The following is a 17,592-nucleotide window of genomic DNA, read 5'->3' as shown; positions in this document are numbered from 1 at the left end:
CATTCGCCGCCTAGCGGCAAGTAAGTTTAAGCCAAGCGTGGAATTAAGTCAAGTAGATGTTATTATTGAATGTTAAAACAAAGAATTATTAAGATGACAAAGTGAAATCCCATTGATGAAAATGCTTTGGAAACCTTTACTTCTGCTAAAATTTTATTCATTAAACTTGATGGTATTGTTTACCTTTTTTTGTAGCTCTTAAGAGCGCATAGACTTATTTTGCCTTTTCTTGTTTACTTAAAAATAAAGTATTGCAAAGCTCCGCTGAACTATTGCTGTTCCTTGATTCCCTCTACCATCACAATTTGCCTTAGATAATAATGCATTAACTGACAAGACGTATTTTTTTCTTTTTTTTGCTCATTTTTAATTTATGATTTTCTCACGTTTGAGTGACACATTCCTCACCTGAGTTGGCACCCAGTTGCCAGACAGCCAGTGCCAACCACCAGCAATGCATCGTGGCAACCAATCAGCCATTCATCCTGACACACTCTTCCTCTTCTTATTGTGCTTCTTCTTCTCCATCTTCGACACTACTGACTCATAATAGTAATGCGGTGCCACACTTGATTTAAAACGTGCGCTTTGTTGCTATTGCATTTGAGTTGAGCTTAAACTAACTGCTGCGCAACGCTTTTGTGAAATTGTTATTGGTGAGAGGAAATCGTGAAAAAGCAACAACAAAAAGTACATGAATGTATATATTTACAAAAAGCTGAAAATATCAAAAACCTATGCCGCCGTTTTTTCTAAAGCACAACTTTACGAGCTGTGCTTTTCACTCAAGTCAGCATCAAATTTATTGTTTTTTTTTTTTGTTTTAAGGTTTCGATTGTGGCGCATGCAACAGCAATGAATTACCAACTTAAACAAAAAACAAAAAAACCACTAAATGTCATTCCGGCAACTGAAGTGCATATTTTGTAAGAAGTGTTGAGCTAAAACTGATGGGAGTTCAAAAGTGGAAATGGTGGAAAAAATAAGGTTCTTGACATATTCAAATTGATTTCTGTTAAATCAATAATACACCTTTGTTTGTGTTGACAGTTGAAGTAAAAATATGTTTATGCATTGAGTTTTTTCTCGTCACTTTGTTTTTCCTGGCTTTTTTTTTAAATTTATTTGCCTTGAAGCGCTTTGCTTAGAGGCTTGTTTTGACTGCCTCATTATTGCTTGGATTCTTTGATTTGTTTGACTGCTGGTTTGTTTGTTAGCTGTTTGTTGTAGAGTTTTAATAAGTTTTTGTTGCTTTAGGAATTGTAGCGCGTTAAAAAAGAGCGTCGAATATTTGCTTATTTATTTTGTGAAGATGTGTTTTAAAATGTGAGCTGCTGCTGTCGACTTCAGGAGCGAGCGGTAATGGGTCTACGCAAGAATGTGGTTTCAAAGAATAAACATCATTTATTTAAAGTAAACTGAAACGAAATTATTTTCAAATATGAACAAAAATAAAATAAAAAAGAGTTTCTTTTTAAATATGAAATTGAGAAAATCAAAAAGTTAATTAAGTAAAATGAAAAAGAATTAGTAAAAAATACTTACTTATAAGCAAATAATAAATAGAAAATAAAATAATAAAATTATAGCAACAAAAAAGGGAAATAAAACTAAGCTTAAGAATACAAATTTAATATGAGGTGAAATGTTCTTCTAGAATAAAAGACATGGTAATAAATTTAAAAATTAAAAACAAAAAATTAAAAATGGTTCAAGAAAGTAAGTAAGTAAAAATATAAAATAACAGAAAATTAATACAAAAACAAATATATGTAACTAAAAGTTCTATAACTAAATACAAATATAACAGTAATAAGTATATAAATTAATATTAAAAATAAAAATTAAATTAATTTCTTTTGTATGTCAAGCGTAACGGACGTGTTTCGGACCGCTCTGCAAAAAAGTGTTTTCAAAAATTCAAATCTGGACACAATTGATGTTCGTATTGAGACAGTGACTCTATCTCAGTGGTAAAGTGGATATTTGAAGTTTTCTGCCTCTTTCTCTCCCCCGTAAAACATATTTTCCATAAGAAAGAGTTAAAATAAAAAAGTGCAAAAGCGAGTTCTAAATATTAACTGTATCATAACAATATACCCAATCCATGAATTACAAAAGGTGCGAACTGCAAATCCGTGGAGAGACGGGAATAAGGTCTGCGGGTGTATGTGGCAAAACGTATCATTCCCAATCGAAATGCTCGGGAATAGATCAATATACATTAGGGAAACTGATGAATTTCCCAAACTTCGTTACATTTGTGAGGAATGTGTGGTTTACATTAGCACCGTTGACCTCGCAATTAAGGAGGTTCAGAGTGTAGTCGAGAAGAACGGTTCACGATTGCTTGATTACAAGTTTGAATTCGAAAGTGCACTTAAAACTCATGAAAAAGAAATCAAAAGCTTACTGGAAGTTATCGAGAAAAAGTTCAGTGAAAGAATAAGTGGAATGCAAAAAGCGCAAGAAGTATGCGAGCGCAGCAAACGTGGAACAAAATTCGTGCGATCGGGACTGGGAACAAAAATCAACCTATGCTCGATTTATGTGATGTTGATGTAAATGTACTAAATGAGAATTTTGTGCGCTTGCCTGGCTCTGTTAATAATATATGTATATTATGACAATTACAATTCTAATCTTAACGTTGTGATGTCCACTTTTTGTTTTGAATGTGTCGATGATTGTGAGGTGGTACAGTCCATACTTAGTGTCAAGTCGAATGCGGTCGGAGTGGATGGAACTCATCCAAAATTTCTAAAATGCCTTAAAATATGTTACCTACGCTCTGAATATCATCTTAACCACGTCAATCTTTTCCAACTCTTCGAAGAGAGCCAAAATCAGAGCGAGAGAGCGAGAAAGCGATTGGAGACTACCGCCCGATTGCAATATCTAAAGTTCTTGAGCGTATTATGCATCGCCAAATAAACACGTTTCTGAATAACAACGCCTGGGTGAACACATTGCAGTCGGTGTTTAGATGTAGTAGGAGCTGCATGACAGCACTCCTCAAAGTGTCTGATGAAATAAGGCTCAACATTGACAAAAAACATGTGACTTTTCTAACTCTACTTGACCATTCCAAGGCATTTGACTCCGTAGACCATAAACTCTTAATCTTGAAGCTTAAAAACTTATTTAGCTTTTCATCGTCGACTTTGACTCTTATAGAAACGTATATTTGTGACCGTCTACAAGCAGTATGTGGTGATAATACGAGTACCATATCAAACTTTCTACCTGTAACCAGAAGTGTGTCTTAAGGCTCTATCCTTGGCCCTCTTTTATTTGTCTTGTACATTAACGATTTGTTCAGTGTGATTAAATATAGTGATGCCCATGTATATACTGATGACGTTCAATTATATGTTAGTTGTACCATTAGCTGTATTGATATTTGCATAAGTAATATGAATTCTGACTTGGGCCTCACAAGCAAGTGGGCTTCTGACAACGGATTAATTCTTAATCCTGATATGTCCCAATGTATCGTAATATACAAAAAATATACCAAGCTCGATGGCTATACAGAAATCAAACTAAATGACGCTGTGATTAAATAGGTGGACAATGTTAAAAATTTAGGGGTTACATTTAATAGAATTTTGACTTGGAGCAACCACATCTTTACTGTCATAGGCAAAGTTTATGGTATGCTCCGAAAGTTATGGACAACTCAACATTTTACACCAGTAAACATTCGATTGCTACTGGCTAAAACGTACGAGTATTTGTTACCAACGTTACTGTATGGTTGTGAGTTATATACTCCTTGTGATAGTGTGTGTAGTAAGCTTAATGTTTTGTATAACAACATTGCAAGATACGTGTACTGTAAAAAACGTTATGCCCATATTTCTGTTCTTGCTAAAAAAATTGCTTCCGTATCCTTTTACGACTTGCTTAGGTTTAAATGTTTAGTTTTACTCCAGAAGATCATAAACACTCAGGAACCCAGATACCTCAAAGATCGACTTATGTTTTCAAAGTCCTGCCGTTCGTTAAACTTAGTCCCGATGAAGTACAGTTGTTTGGTGACTATACGTCAATACTTTGTGTTCTCTATCCGTCTTTGGAATGCTTTACCTTACAAAATTAAACGTATAAAAGAAAGCTCATGTTTCAAAAATAGTTTCGCTACCTTGCCGAAAATTGCTGAATATAATCAAATGGTTCCACATTATTTAAATCTCTTCCAATTAATACTACTACCAACTCCTGCTACTATTATTTTTACCTTACTTTCCTTTTTTAATACTTTTCTCTAACTTATACTTCTTTACTACTATCTGTACTTTTAATTTTAATTTTACTGTTCCTTGATACTTTTATGTAAACTATTCTTAAGGCCAATCATTGTAAAAATAACCTATGGTTGTATGTTTGGCCTTAATAATAATTAATAAATAATAATAAAATAATAATAAATTAAAAATAAAAATCATAAAAAATCCATATTAAAGAAATTAATACAATATAAAGAAAAGAAAAATCGTAAAAGCAAATAAAAACTTTGCCAACAACAACAAAGTAGGTATTGAAATAATCAAAGAAAATAATACAACTGATAAGGAGTAAAGTATAAAAACTGGTGGAAAAGATTGGGAAAAGTTTAAAAATAGGAAAAGTAAATAAAATTAATAGAAAAACAAAATTTAACAAAGGAAAAAAAGAAACTGAGAGAATTAATAGCTACATATATAAATGCAGCGAAAAATACGGCGACCAAAAATATTGATAAAAATCAATTGAGACTTAAAAATAGATGAGGAAGGTTATATAAAAATACGCCGAATGAAATTCAAATAATTTATAGCATTTGTTTTTTTGTTTTGTTAGAATTTATTCATTTGAATTCTACTAATCACTAAACATTTAACTAAAAAGGAGAAAATTAATCGCTTTGGTAAATTTGTAACTGAAGATGTCACACAACAACCAGTGCTCCAACCGACATTGAATATCAGCAGTTGTTTTTCGTCAATATTAAACTTATCCGAATGATACTCGCCATATATCGCTGGCGGTGGGTCGCCCTGGCAACTCAATAGCAACCTTTCGTCTGTTGCTTTAAGGTTCTCTATAAATGTACAATAATGTTGGCTCTCACATTCGTACAAGCTGCTGTTGTTTTGGTTGTTTTAGCAATTGCATTTCCTTTTTCTTGTTTTTGTTTTCCAGTACATTTATGATGCCCAATTTCGTCTTTTTTTATTGGTATTGATGATTATTTGACTGCTGCATAGACAAAGTTTTGCTGAACACGTTCTTGTGGTTGTTGTTGATAATCGCGATGATCACCATTATCATCTCTCTTCCCTCAATATCAACGATGTTCAGACAGTTGACTAGCGATGATCAACATCAACCGACTTGCTCAGCTAAACTTAGCGTCGAAGTTAACTTCTTAGTGGTGCTTGTCGTATTGTTAATATAGCATTTTTAATTTAATATTCTCAAGCAACAATAATGGAAATAGCATAGAAACATAAGATGAAGAAGAAGAATAAGCAAAAGCAAAAACACGCAGCAGTACTGCGTTGATGGCTGGTGGTTGGCTGGTTTGCAATATGAGTGCATAGCAAAAGATCAATCGACCCATGCAATTCACAATTTCACATGCAGTAACAGCATGTTTGTTGTTGTTCCTTCCATACAATATTCATCTGCTTCGTTTTTTCTTGAATGCTTTGCAAGTATCGTTGTCTGCCATCTAACCAAGTAGTTATGAATTGTGCGCTCAAATCCAGTTTGCCATAAACGCTACAATTACTTCGCTGCTCATTCGCTCATTGGCGCTCTCGAGCGCTCGCCTGCTACTCTTGGTTTGCATGTTGCACATGTCGCACTTGCAACAATATTACGTAGCAGTAATAGCAGCTGCAATATTTTCACAATTCTACAGTCCACTGATCTTCGATCGCTGACACCACATCACAACACTACCACCAACAACGAGTACGATCGATTGATCTTTCGTCCGGCAAGCAGTTCACACAGCAGCACAGCTGTTCAATGCTTTAACTCTCTCAGCTAACTGCTTTCATAGCTTTGGGCGTTAAGAAAAGCGCCGTTGCAAGCTGACATTCGCTAAAAACTGGTTTTGCAAGCTGCCTCATCATTACCTCATTGCCTTCACAAATATTTCTCTCAGCTGCTCTTCGTGCTCGCACACTCTCACCAGCACTGTGATCACTGCTGATCCAGCGTCAAGCTCATATTTTTGCGTTTCTCTGGCGTATTTTCGTTTGTCGTTTGTTTCTTTAACTCTTGGGCTTTTTTTATGCATTACCACCACACCACACCACCTCAATCTCCGGTTTCAGCTTCGTCACCAACTCGCCTCGATTCTTCGTCGTTTACTTCACCAACAAACTTGTTATTCTTCCATGCTGGCTCTTCGCTGCTTTGGCTTTTGCTTTTTTGCTCATTTTTCGCTATATATCACCATCGTCATAAGCTCGGGCTGTTGGCAGCGACGGCGATGGCGTCTCCGTCGACCGCCGCATCGCTTTTAAACCATCAATGTTGACCGGCAAATCGTATGCCGTGGGAAACAATTCGGTTTTACTTGAAAAAATGTTTTCTGCCTGCACTTTGCTTTGTTGTCTTTTGTTGTTTTTTGATTTTTTTCATCTCACTTTTTCAATTTTATTTTTGCCTTTGTTTGCTTTTGTTGTTCGCTTCGGTTTTATGCACGTTTGTTTGTGTGTAGTTAGGTTAGCTGCTAGACGTTGGAATGATTGGTCGTTTGGCTGGTGTTGGTCGGTCGGCCGTTCGGGCGTTCAGTTGGTTGGCTCGTTGACTGCTTAGCTTGGCTAGGTGGTGCGGTGTTTTTCGCTTCGAGCACCGCTCGCCTCACTGCTCGGTTTATCCTCAACTTGCGCCTGCCTGCCATCGCCCCCACTTCTCTTGCGTCGCTATTTGGCTTTGCCTTCCTCTTGATCTTTGCTTGCTTGCTGGCTGGTTGCTGTTAGCTGCTGTGTTGTATGGTGCTTCTCTTGGCCGTCTCCACATACTTGGCATGATCGGCAACGCACCCGCTTGGGCTTGAATATGATTGTCGTTTGGGTTGCTAGTTGCATGCTTTGGCCGTCGGGCGTTATTTTTTCTGCTGCCGCCACTTTTTTGTTGTCTTGTATTTCGACTTTAGTCAGGCTTACCTACATATTTCTACTGCTGCTTTTCTGCTTTTAGTGCTGATCAGTTGTGTTTTTTTTTTACATTATCTTTTCAGTTTGTATATTTTATTTTACTTTTTTTTAGGCGTCTTCTTAAATAGTGCTTGTGCTGTAGTTTAGATCGTGTGTACCCATCATGTGCCTACTTGTGAAATTGCTTGGTATTGGATTTTTTAGGTTTTGTTGTTATTTTGCTTAGTGTTTACGTTTAGGTGTAGATTTTGAGGCCTGTCTTCGGTCTGGCTAAGTCTAAGTCTCGCCTTTGGCTATTGCATGGCCGAAGCTGGGATTTGGCTGCCTGTTGTATTCTTCAGCGCCAAATCGTTCTCTTTAGTGGCAGTTTTTAGTTGATCGTCATCGTTGTCTTCGTCATAGAAAAAGCATGATTCATGTTTTTTCTCTTTTGTGATTATTTGTGCTTTTGTTTTTTTTTGTTTTTAGTTCGGCTTTTTCCGGCCTCTGCCAATAAAAAGTGCCAATAATTTTAAAATGTTTTTATATTTTTCGTATATTTTTACGGTTTTGGTGTGACGTTTTAAGCGTCAATTTCCTTTTTCTTGCTGTTTGGAGACTTGAGTTTAAGTTTTTTTCCCTTCTAATAATGTTTTATTTAAAGTTTGGCTTGGTTTTGGTCATTAGCCCGACTCGTTTGTTGTGTACTGGGCGTGTGTGTGCATCAATTTTTTCAGATTTCTCCCAGTGATAGCTTTAAAAATAGACTTGGTAGTGTACAAATACAAACGTTTTTTATTTTTATTTCTATTAGTTTTTTCTTCAATTTCGTTCCAGTTTAAGCCGAAATTATTGCCCGCCAGTCTGAATTCTGTTTTCATGCTTCTTCTTTTATTGACCGCCTCTTGTCGGGTGTAGATATTGATGCGTCTAACTTGTTTATTACACTATGTGCCGCTTCTTCGTCGTTTGCGCCCAACTTGTGCTTAGCATTGACTTGGTCGTCTTCATTATTTTCTTTTGCTTGTGTGCGCGTGTGAGTTTTTTTCTAACCCCAAGCGCCAACTTAAACCGCTTTATTTCTTAATAGGCGTTTAAAGTGCGTACGCTATTTAACCGTTTTTTTCTTCGCTTGCTGCGCTTCGAATCATAACTGCCGCAAATTCAAAGTTGCACGCTCCTTAACTGCGCACATCGAAATTAAATTAATTTTTTGTTAACTAGTCTGCTCTTGGTGTTTCAAAGCCGATCCTAAGTATGCGCGCTTTAGTAGCTTATAAAGAGGGCTTTTCGTAAATTACCATCCATAAACTTTGTTGTTTCGAAACTTTCATTGATTAACATGCGCTCTTCTTTAATTGCAGCCAAAAAATTCATCTTTTTATTTTTATACTCTACAAATAATTAGACTTTTGCTTTCAGTATTCTCATATGTTTAGCTTTACGTTAAGTTTTTTCTCTCTTCTTTTCGCCCATTCACCTCACTGCCTATCTCAATCTTTCAACTCTCATGATTTCCTCCAGCATTTGCTGCGTTGTTGGCCGGATTCGCCATTTTCTCCCAGGCAAATTATCAACGCTAGTGGTATCAGTTTAAGCGAGTAATTAAGTAATTAAACAGCAACACTTACAATATGAATGATGCGCTACTGGATAGCACCAGTAGCAACAATAACAACAAAAAATCTAGTGGACATTATTTAGCTATTAGCTGGTTAGCTGGTTAGCTGGCGAAGCAGGAAAGCATAAAATAGCCGAGCTTGCTTCCTTGACTTCCTACAGTGGCATACAAAAGTATGCGCGTAGCCATTTTTGCTCCCTTTTCGTTTGTTTCCGTCCATATATGGAATACGTATTCCTTGTTCTGCTTTATATTTGTATGTTTCTAGTTATTTATTTTTCATTTTTCATTTTTGTCTTTTTCCTTTTTCTATTTTTTTCTTTTGATTTTCCCATTTTGTTATGACGTCGCCTTGTTAACAATTAAATTGTCATTTTAACGAGCTTAAACTTGTTGTAAATGTTAATTGCCGGACAGTTATAAATCAGAGCATTGCAGTGTAGGCATGTATGTATGTATGTAAGTGCCTGTGTGCGTCTATTTTTGGGCAGCCAGCAGCAGCCGGTAGCCCGTCGAGCACTCCAGCTGTATGTTGGGGCGTTCAGCTTGAGGAAGCCTCTGTGCCTATTTGCGAGTGTGTTGCTGTTGTGCTGGACACTTGTTCGCTCCATTTTTTTTTTTTTTGCATTGTTGTATATGTTGTTGTTACTGTTACTGTAGAGACTGCCTCCATTTTTGGTTGTGCATTTAATGAAGCGTTGATTGCTTGTCGGTTAGTTTTTATGGGTGAAAAATTAAAAAATATATTTTTCAGTTTTACTTAATTTCTTCATTATTTCGCTCTTTATATAATTTTTTTTAACATCTCAAATTTTTTCGTTCACTTTTTGTTCAACTTTTTGGCATTCTTTGGACTTAGTAAATACGTTTAAAATTTTTGTGTTAATTTTCTCACTTACTTGTTCGATTAACATGCAGATGCTTATTTGGAAATACGATTTAAACAAAAAGGTTTTTCGAAATTTTTCGTATTCATCTTTTTCTGTTTTAATCTCTTAGTAATGTCTTATTTGATTTTCTATTACATTTTTGTATAACATTTTTGTATAACATTTTATTTATTAATTTGTTTTTTTTTAATGTTTTTTTGTTCCTAATTGTAATTTACAAAAATATTTTGTTCACTAATTTTCTTTTAACTAATTAATTTTTTAGTTCATAATTTTATAAATAAAAAGTTTAACTAAACTCCTGATCGAGTGAGGACTTTGTGTACTTAATTGTATACATTTTTATTCTAATTAATTTTGTTTAAGTTAAACTTTCTCTACTTATTTTTTCATAAATTCATTTATTAATTTAAAGTTATTTTTTTTTTTATTAATAAAGTTTTTTTAATTTTTTATAAAAGTTATTCCACATGTATTTGCCTTTTTTAGCGTTGGATTTCTTATTTCTATTCTTTAAGTTATCTTTTTAATTTACATGTTTTTAATTTTTTTTTAAATTTGTTTTAAGTCTGTTTTTCTTCCAAAAATGCCAAAAAAATGTACCCCATATTTGGTTTGTCGCCAGCGTACCTCCTCTTTGGTGTTATGTCTTTGTATTGAATCTCGGCAACTAGTGTGCGTATGTATTAGCATTAAGATTTGAAGCTTTCTTTGTCATTAGTTAATTTCTATCCATCATTTGCCCGCTATAGGAGGAATGCCATAATTTGTCACCGGTATTTTCATTCTTTCACTGAGTTTGTATTTTTTATATTCCAAAGCATCCGCTTAACCTGATTTACAAATTCGACTAATTATTGCTCGTTAATCTACATACTAAAATCAATTTGCTTTTATTCAATCTTGTTAAAGATCACAAATCGATCGAACTTGCTTTAAAATTTTGTTACCCTAATTTGCATGCAACTCTCCGATTTCTTCTGATCTTTTATTTTTTGTTGTAAACTCAGTATAGTTTTCATCTTTAAAGATTTTTGTTTATATTTTTACCCTTTCGTTTAATCATTTTTTAATTAACGCCAAAACAAAACAAAGTGGAGGCGCTTGTTTGTTGGTTGCTTGACTTTCCTCACTTCTTCCAATTTCGCTAATAAATGCTGACAGTTTTATCACCCAGCAGCTAAAGTTAATCTAAAAATCTGCCTCTTTAAAGCCACAAATCAAATTATGCTAATTAGACGCTTTGTTATCTTTATGACAAATTTGCATATGATTTTTTTGTTTTTTGTTTTTTTTTTCGCGTAGAAAAACGATCGGCTTGTGGTGAAGCAAATCTACACATATGTATGTATCAGTCAAATGGTTTTTGTTTGTATGTTTTACATATGTCTCAGAATAAGAAATGGGTGAAATTTCTGTCTGATTTTCCTCAGTACTCATTTTCTAAATTTTAAAAATATGAAAAAATTAAACAAAAAATTTAAAAAATGCGCATAGAAAAAATTAAGAAAATATAAAATTATAAATGTTAACAATGTTAAAAAAGTAAAATTTACAAATAAACGAAAACCAAACTCTGTAATGATAAATACGTGAAAAAAAGTAAATGAACAATGAAAAAATAAAAGAATTAAAACTTAATAACAAAGGAATTACGATAAAAAGAAAACAAGAACTGAAACGTTTCTTGAATTATTAACAGAAAGCAAGTAGAATCACAAATGGAACGACACTCTATGTTACCGGAACGGCTTGGGGTTTTCCGACCAAGGGCTGCCGCCCCAGTAAATTTGCCCTGTCTAGTGAACCGTTTATCACAAATGGAACGAAATTATAAAATAATCAATGGTTACAGAATCAGAGTTTGTCCTCCACATCCTGCTGCTTCAATTCACTTTTGCTAAGGCTCGAGTGTAGAGCTGTAGTGCATTTGAATGCGCATTTTGGTCCTCTTGTTGTCAATTTGCACACAACCATACATATGAAATTCAGCAACTTAATCACCAACACCAGCAACATTGGCAGCCAAAAGTGTGCAACAATAACAACCAAGCTCTCATAAGTGAGTGATTTACAGTTCTGGCAGTGAGCAGGCGGCCGAGGCGTTTGGTCGCAGCAATATGCGAGTGTCGCACAGCCGCCCGCCACTATTCGACTGCGAAGTCGCAGACAATTGGCAAATTTCTTTATTTGTATCACCTTCGCTTTTATTTCTTCCCGCTGGGTTTTTCAACCTCTTAGGCCTGCAAAGAATTCTTCAACTTGAGCTTTTCGTATTAGACTAAGAGCTGGCGGCCGCGGAGGTGCTATGATAACACCTCCGGCTAGAATTTTGAGAAGTGGTTGGGAGAACCATGAAACAGTGCCATTTGCAAGGATTTTGCTCAAAACCCCTGCAAAAAAGACGTCAGACGACTTAAAGTTGCAAAAAAAAGTTGCTAAAAAAATTTTCGTACCTCCGGCTGAAAATTTGTAGGCTTACTGTTTGAAGGTCACAAATGCTGTATATAAATCGTCAGACGTCTAGATCGCTGCAAAAGTATTGTCAGACGACCCCAAATTTGTAAATTTTTTTCGAATTTTTTTTTTTTTTACCTCCGTCTGACGTTCTCACATATTATAGTAGACACTATTTTAAGTGTATATTTAAATCGTCAGACGGAAATACCGCTGCTAAGTCATCCTACAATATCCGTGAAGTTCCGGTCTGCCTGAATTTTTTTTTTTTTTTTTCGGAATTTATTTTTGTTACCTCCGTCTGACATTTTTACATACTATTGCAAAAAGCATTTCAAGCACATTTAAATTGTCAGACGAAAATACCGTTGCAAAATACTTATCTCAAGCTAGTATATACTTGATATAAAATGCGGGGAAAAAACAGGCGAAAATCGCATTTGAAATTACGATGAAATCGTGTCAAATATATAAATACGTAGCCATAAATGTGTGTGTGTGCGTGTGTGTATATGTGTCACGAACATACGCAAATGTGTCTTAGGGCCTAGCCGCTATGCCCGCTTTGTATATTGAGACGGGGAGAGGAATAGGGAACAGGCTGGGGACTAAATATACTGCGTAGAATGTATAGATATATAGCCATAAATGCGTGTGTGTGCGTGTGTATGTGTTACGAGCATGCGCAAATGTGGCTTAGGGCCTTTCGCAGAGGAGCAGTATATTTTATCACAACAGTAATTAATATACGATCTACTGGTATAACATTTGATCGAATACCTTTATTTGTATGAGCTGTAGTATTAACAGCATTATTGTTACTTTTATCTTTACCAGTACTAGCTGGTGCAATTACTATATTATTAACTGACCGAAACTTAAGTACATCTTTTTTTGACACTGCTGGAGGAGGAGACCCAATTTTATATCAACATTTATTTTGATTTTTTGGTCACCCAGAAGTTTATATTCTAATGTTCTGTATTTCAAAATAGTTTGCGAAATATAAAAATGCAATTTCGTTTGTTGAAACTTGTGCAGGGAATAGCGATACTATTAACTACATATATCATTTAAGCTGCGACGTGAATTCTCTGCATTAAATAGATTGGGCACTGTTCTATGTTTTATGTTGTGAAATTCTATATCAAGTAAATACTAGCTTGAGATAAGTATTTTGCAACGGTATTTTCGTCTGACAATTTAAATGTGTACTTGAAATGCTTTTTGCAATAGTATGTAAAAATGTCAGACGGAGGTAACAAAAATAAATTCCGAAAAAAAAAAAAAAATTCTGGCAGACCGGAACTTCACGGATATTGTAGGATGACTTAGCAGCGGTATTTCCGTCTGACGATTTAAATATACACTTAAAATAGTGTCTACTATAATATGTGAGAACGTCAGACGGAGGTAAAAAAAAAAAATTTTCGAAAAAAATTTACAAATTTGGGGTCGTCTGACACTACTTTTGCAGCGATCTAGACGTCTGACGATTTATATACAGCATTTGTGACCTTCAAACAGTAAGCCTACAAATTTTCAGCCGGAGGTACGAAAATTTTTTTAGCAACTTTTTTTTTGCAACTTTAAGTCGTCTGACGTCTTTTTTGCAGGGGTTTTGAGCAAAATCCTTGCAAATGGCACTGTTTCATGGTTCTCCCAACCACTTCTCAAAATTCTAGCCGGAGGTGTTATCGTAGTACCTCCGCGGCCGCCAGCTCTCCGTCTATATTGTATTCGTTTCTCAGCAATTGTCGTAACTGCCGCTGCCGTCCGCTTGGCTGCGATTTTGTAGTATTTTGCTTAAATACCATGTTGAAAGATTTATTGTCATGTTAAATCGGTAGCTGGCATTTTTTTCTACCACAAAAAGAATGAGCAGCAGAGGAGGTGAAGTGAGAGATAGAGAGAGAAATGCAGGAATGCAACATCGTTTAAGTGGAATTGTTGGAAGGCTGGCAGAAGTAGCAAAGAATAAAAAATTTAATAAAAAGAATTGCGTGTAAAGTTAAATGAATTGCTTTATAATTCGATTAGTTGGCGGCACATAGAAACGATTTAAAGAAAAAAGCATTTCAAGACTAGTACAAACGTTTGGTGGGTTACCATGCAGGTATGTGTGTACCCGTGTGTATGTATGTATCTATCTATGTACGTTCTCGCAATGTAAACTATTTCGAGAGTACTTTTTCAGAGTGGATTAAAGATAGTGTGTAAAAGGCTAACTTTCAGTTGGTATATAACTGGTAGAAATTTTTATTATATTTTATATTGAAAGTTTTTATTTTTCTTACAAATTTCTATTAGTAATTTTTAAACATTTTTACTTCTTCTTCGTCAGGTCCACAGTTCCGGTTTATTTGAATTACGCTTACGTTATTTCAACAATGATTACGGACGCGATAGCGAAGGCAATTGTTGTAGTGGCTTCTCCGATCCGCAAACGGGCAAATGTATCGGTACATGTAAGACACGGTTTCGCGTTTGTCTCAAACATTATCAGGCGAAAATCGATACGACATCACAGTGTACGTATGGTGATGTTGTGACGCCGATACTGGGTGAAAATTCGGTAAATCTAACGAACACGCAAAAATTCAAAAGCAAAGGTTTCACGAATCCCATACAATTTGCCTTCAATTTTGCATGGCCGGTAAGTAAAAGCATCATTTTATATAAATCAAATAAAGTCATAACCTGAACCTAACAATATTAATTGTTAAAGTCTAATAGATTTTATGAAGTATGCACAAAAGAGCCTTTCAAAAAATGTTGAGCTTCACTTACGTGTTTGAGCATTATTGAGTGTTAAATTTTTTTCAAAGTTTGAAAAAAAGTGCTTGAGAAGTGTGTCTTCGAATTATTTCGAAACGTTTTTACAGTTTTAAGTATATTTAGACACTGAGTAACTCAAATATTTCCAAAATATGTACAAAAGTACGTGAGAAGCACGTTTTCGAAATAGATTTCAAAATATGCAATATTGAGCGGATTTCGTGCCATGCAAGTTAACATAATTTAGCTGATATTTGAGTAAAGTAGCTGATATGCGGTGCAACTAGCTTCATTCCTTATTATTTACTGATTATTTTCGAAAAAATTTATTTGCAACTCCATAAAGCTTTTAAGGGCTAATTTAAAAATTTCAACAACTTTATTTGTACCTACTGTACAAACAAATTATTTTCGAGAAATTTTGAAACTCATTTCGCTTCTGACAGTGCATTGTTTGAAATATCTCCAGCCAAGTTTTGTTAGCTAATATTGGTCCGTTAATCAAACGTCTCAACTTTCGTACCAAGTAATTCACTTATGTATGTACATTTCGTAATCACATCAAAGCATGGTAAACATCTGCTTTCGCGCTCTTTTTTATTTTCTGTGACTTAGCAGCTCTTTTTTGGGCTCTCTCCGAAATATACAAAAAAATTCGCAAAAAATTTATAAATAAATTTCGTCCACAAACGCCAGCAAAGAGTTTAAAGTTACCACCACCCGCCACCACCAAAAACAACATAACAATCAGCATTAGAAGTTTGTTAAAAACTGTCACTTCTGCTAATTTTGTGTGCGGTGCTTTATCGCCCATTTCGTAAAGCATGTACATGCCACAAAACGGAATAGTAAAAAAATAAAAATAAAACACACACTTACACGCAAATTAAAGCCTCACAACATTTTCGAGTTATTTTTAAATAAAATCCATATGTATAGATACATTTACAACAACAAAACCATTTTCGTCTTCGCCTTTGGCTCGCTGTCGAAGCGGGAAGTGCTTTTCTTTGAGTTGCATTTTTATTATTTATTTCTACTGTTCTGTGTGGCGCATCATATGTTGCATGCAACATATGTATATGTGCTAAGCCAAGCTAGCCGGCCTCGCTAATGTTACCGCCATCATCGAATCGCTTGCCAAGTGGCACATTTTCGCTCTGCGTCGATAGTTTTTTGTTTTCTTTTTGATTTGCTTTTGCTGCTGATTCATAAAATATGGTTTATAAATAACAAAAATATTTTTGCCTTTTTGTAAATGGGAAATTTACTCCGGAGAATCTGGTTGAAAAACATTTAAGAGAGTGTTATTTTAATTTATTTTTAAAACAGTCTCCGAATTCCTTACTTCTGAACTAAAAAATAAAAACGAAACACCCTTTATCACTCTCTTCTGTAATATCATTAGTTTTTTTAATTTGTCTCTGTTTATAATTTGTTCACCAACAAAGCGTGCCTGTCCTTGTAGCAAAATATACGTTACAAAAACTACAGCAAAAAGTCATATACATATACGAATGGATATTAAAAATGCAGAATAAATACAGAAGAAATTACTTTCAGAACGCACACACATGTGCATATTTATAACTTAGTTGGGGTGCAATCCATACACACACATCCATGCATATGCGCATACGAGTATATCCAAGCGCTCGCTAGACGAGGGGTGGCTGGCAAACTTGGACGCTTTGGTTGCGGCACCTCACTCAACAATCCACACCACCACTACACACTTCGCACACCACCACTTTACGCAAAGTAAATATTTCGATTGCCGCTTTTTACGCTTAACAGCTGTTAGCTATTAAAATGCGCTAAAACCGAGTCACCGCTTCGGCCGCTACGCATAGTCACTCCGCGCAGTCTCTGGCGTCGCCGTCGTCAACAACAATGAACTGCTGCGCGTGCGCTTTATGTTAACGGACAAACTATACTTCATGTCTGTGACTTTGTAAGTGTATTATCCTCTTTCACTGGTGTGTGTGCAATCACTTTAGGCATTGTATCAACCACCATCACCACCACTATCATAAACACCCATTATCCAAACCTATGCGCTCTTTTCCATCATCTCTACCACCGGCACTAGCGGCAGAGTCAGTGGCGTAGCGGCTGTCACACACCATTAGGCGTTGTGGCCTTCGCTATCGTGAACTCCCTAGGCGCCCGCGTCGTAATTATCCGCCCCGGACATGCGCTCGCGCTCTTTCTCTCTCGCTATCAATCGATTTTGTTGACCCCCTATATGGCTTGATAATGTAAATTTGCTGCTTGTTATTTCTGCTGCGATCAGCACTTTTCGTTCTGCTTTTCCAACTGGAATTTGTGCCATTCAAACGAACACTATTTATGCGCATATGTATTGTTCTTGCTTCGCGTCGTGCCACTGCTAGTTTTGCTGGCGCGTGTTGTGGCACATATGTATATGTATTTGCCCATTCAACCCCTACAATTTGGTGATTTTATTTAGTCAACGAGACGCTTTTTTATTCGAAACTTGTTTCCCTCTTTGCAAGCGTGCATATTTGTTGCAACATATCAGTATCCATGAGAAATTTGTGTATGGATAAGTTTTCTGAGTATGAATGTAAATGCGAAGTAGCACACGTTATATAAATTAAAATTAAAAAAATAGAAAAAACTATCAGAAATTGTACAATTTTTAATAAATTTAAGACATTTGTTTGGCGTGGATTTTGTACTC

The 17,592-nt window shown here is 35.4% G+C and overlaps 1 protein-coding gene across 1 annotated transcript in view; it reads left to right on the top strand.

Annotated features, from left to right (window-relative positions):
• LOC128871803 (neurogenic locus protein delta) overlaps nt 1–17,592 on the top strand; it is an 86,119-nt gene that overhangs the window by 9,014 nt on the left and 59,513 nt on the right. Inside the window, exon 2 of the mRNA XM_054113886.1 lies at nt 14,452–14,763. Within this exon, the coding sequence (XP_053969861.1) occupies nt 14,452–14,763 (312 nt within the window). The remainder of the gene's footprint in view (nt 1–14,451; nt 14,764–17,592) is intronic.

This window comes from Anastrepha ludens, chromosome 2 (genome assembly GCF_028408465.1).
Source record: "Anastrepha ludens isolate Willacy chromosome 2, idAnaLude1.1, whole genome shotgun sequence".
NCBI classification, from domain to species: Eukaryota; Metazoa; Arthropoda; class Insecta; order Diptera; family Tephritidae; genus Anastrepha; species Anastrepha ludens.
This window is presented reverse-complemented; position numbering and strand designations above follow the sequence as displayed.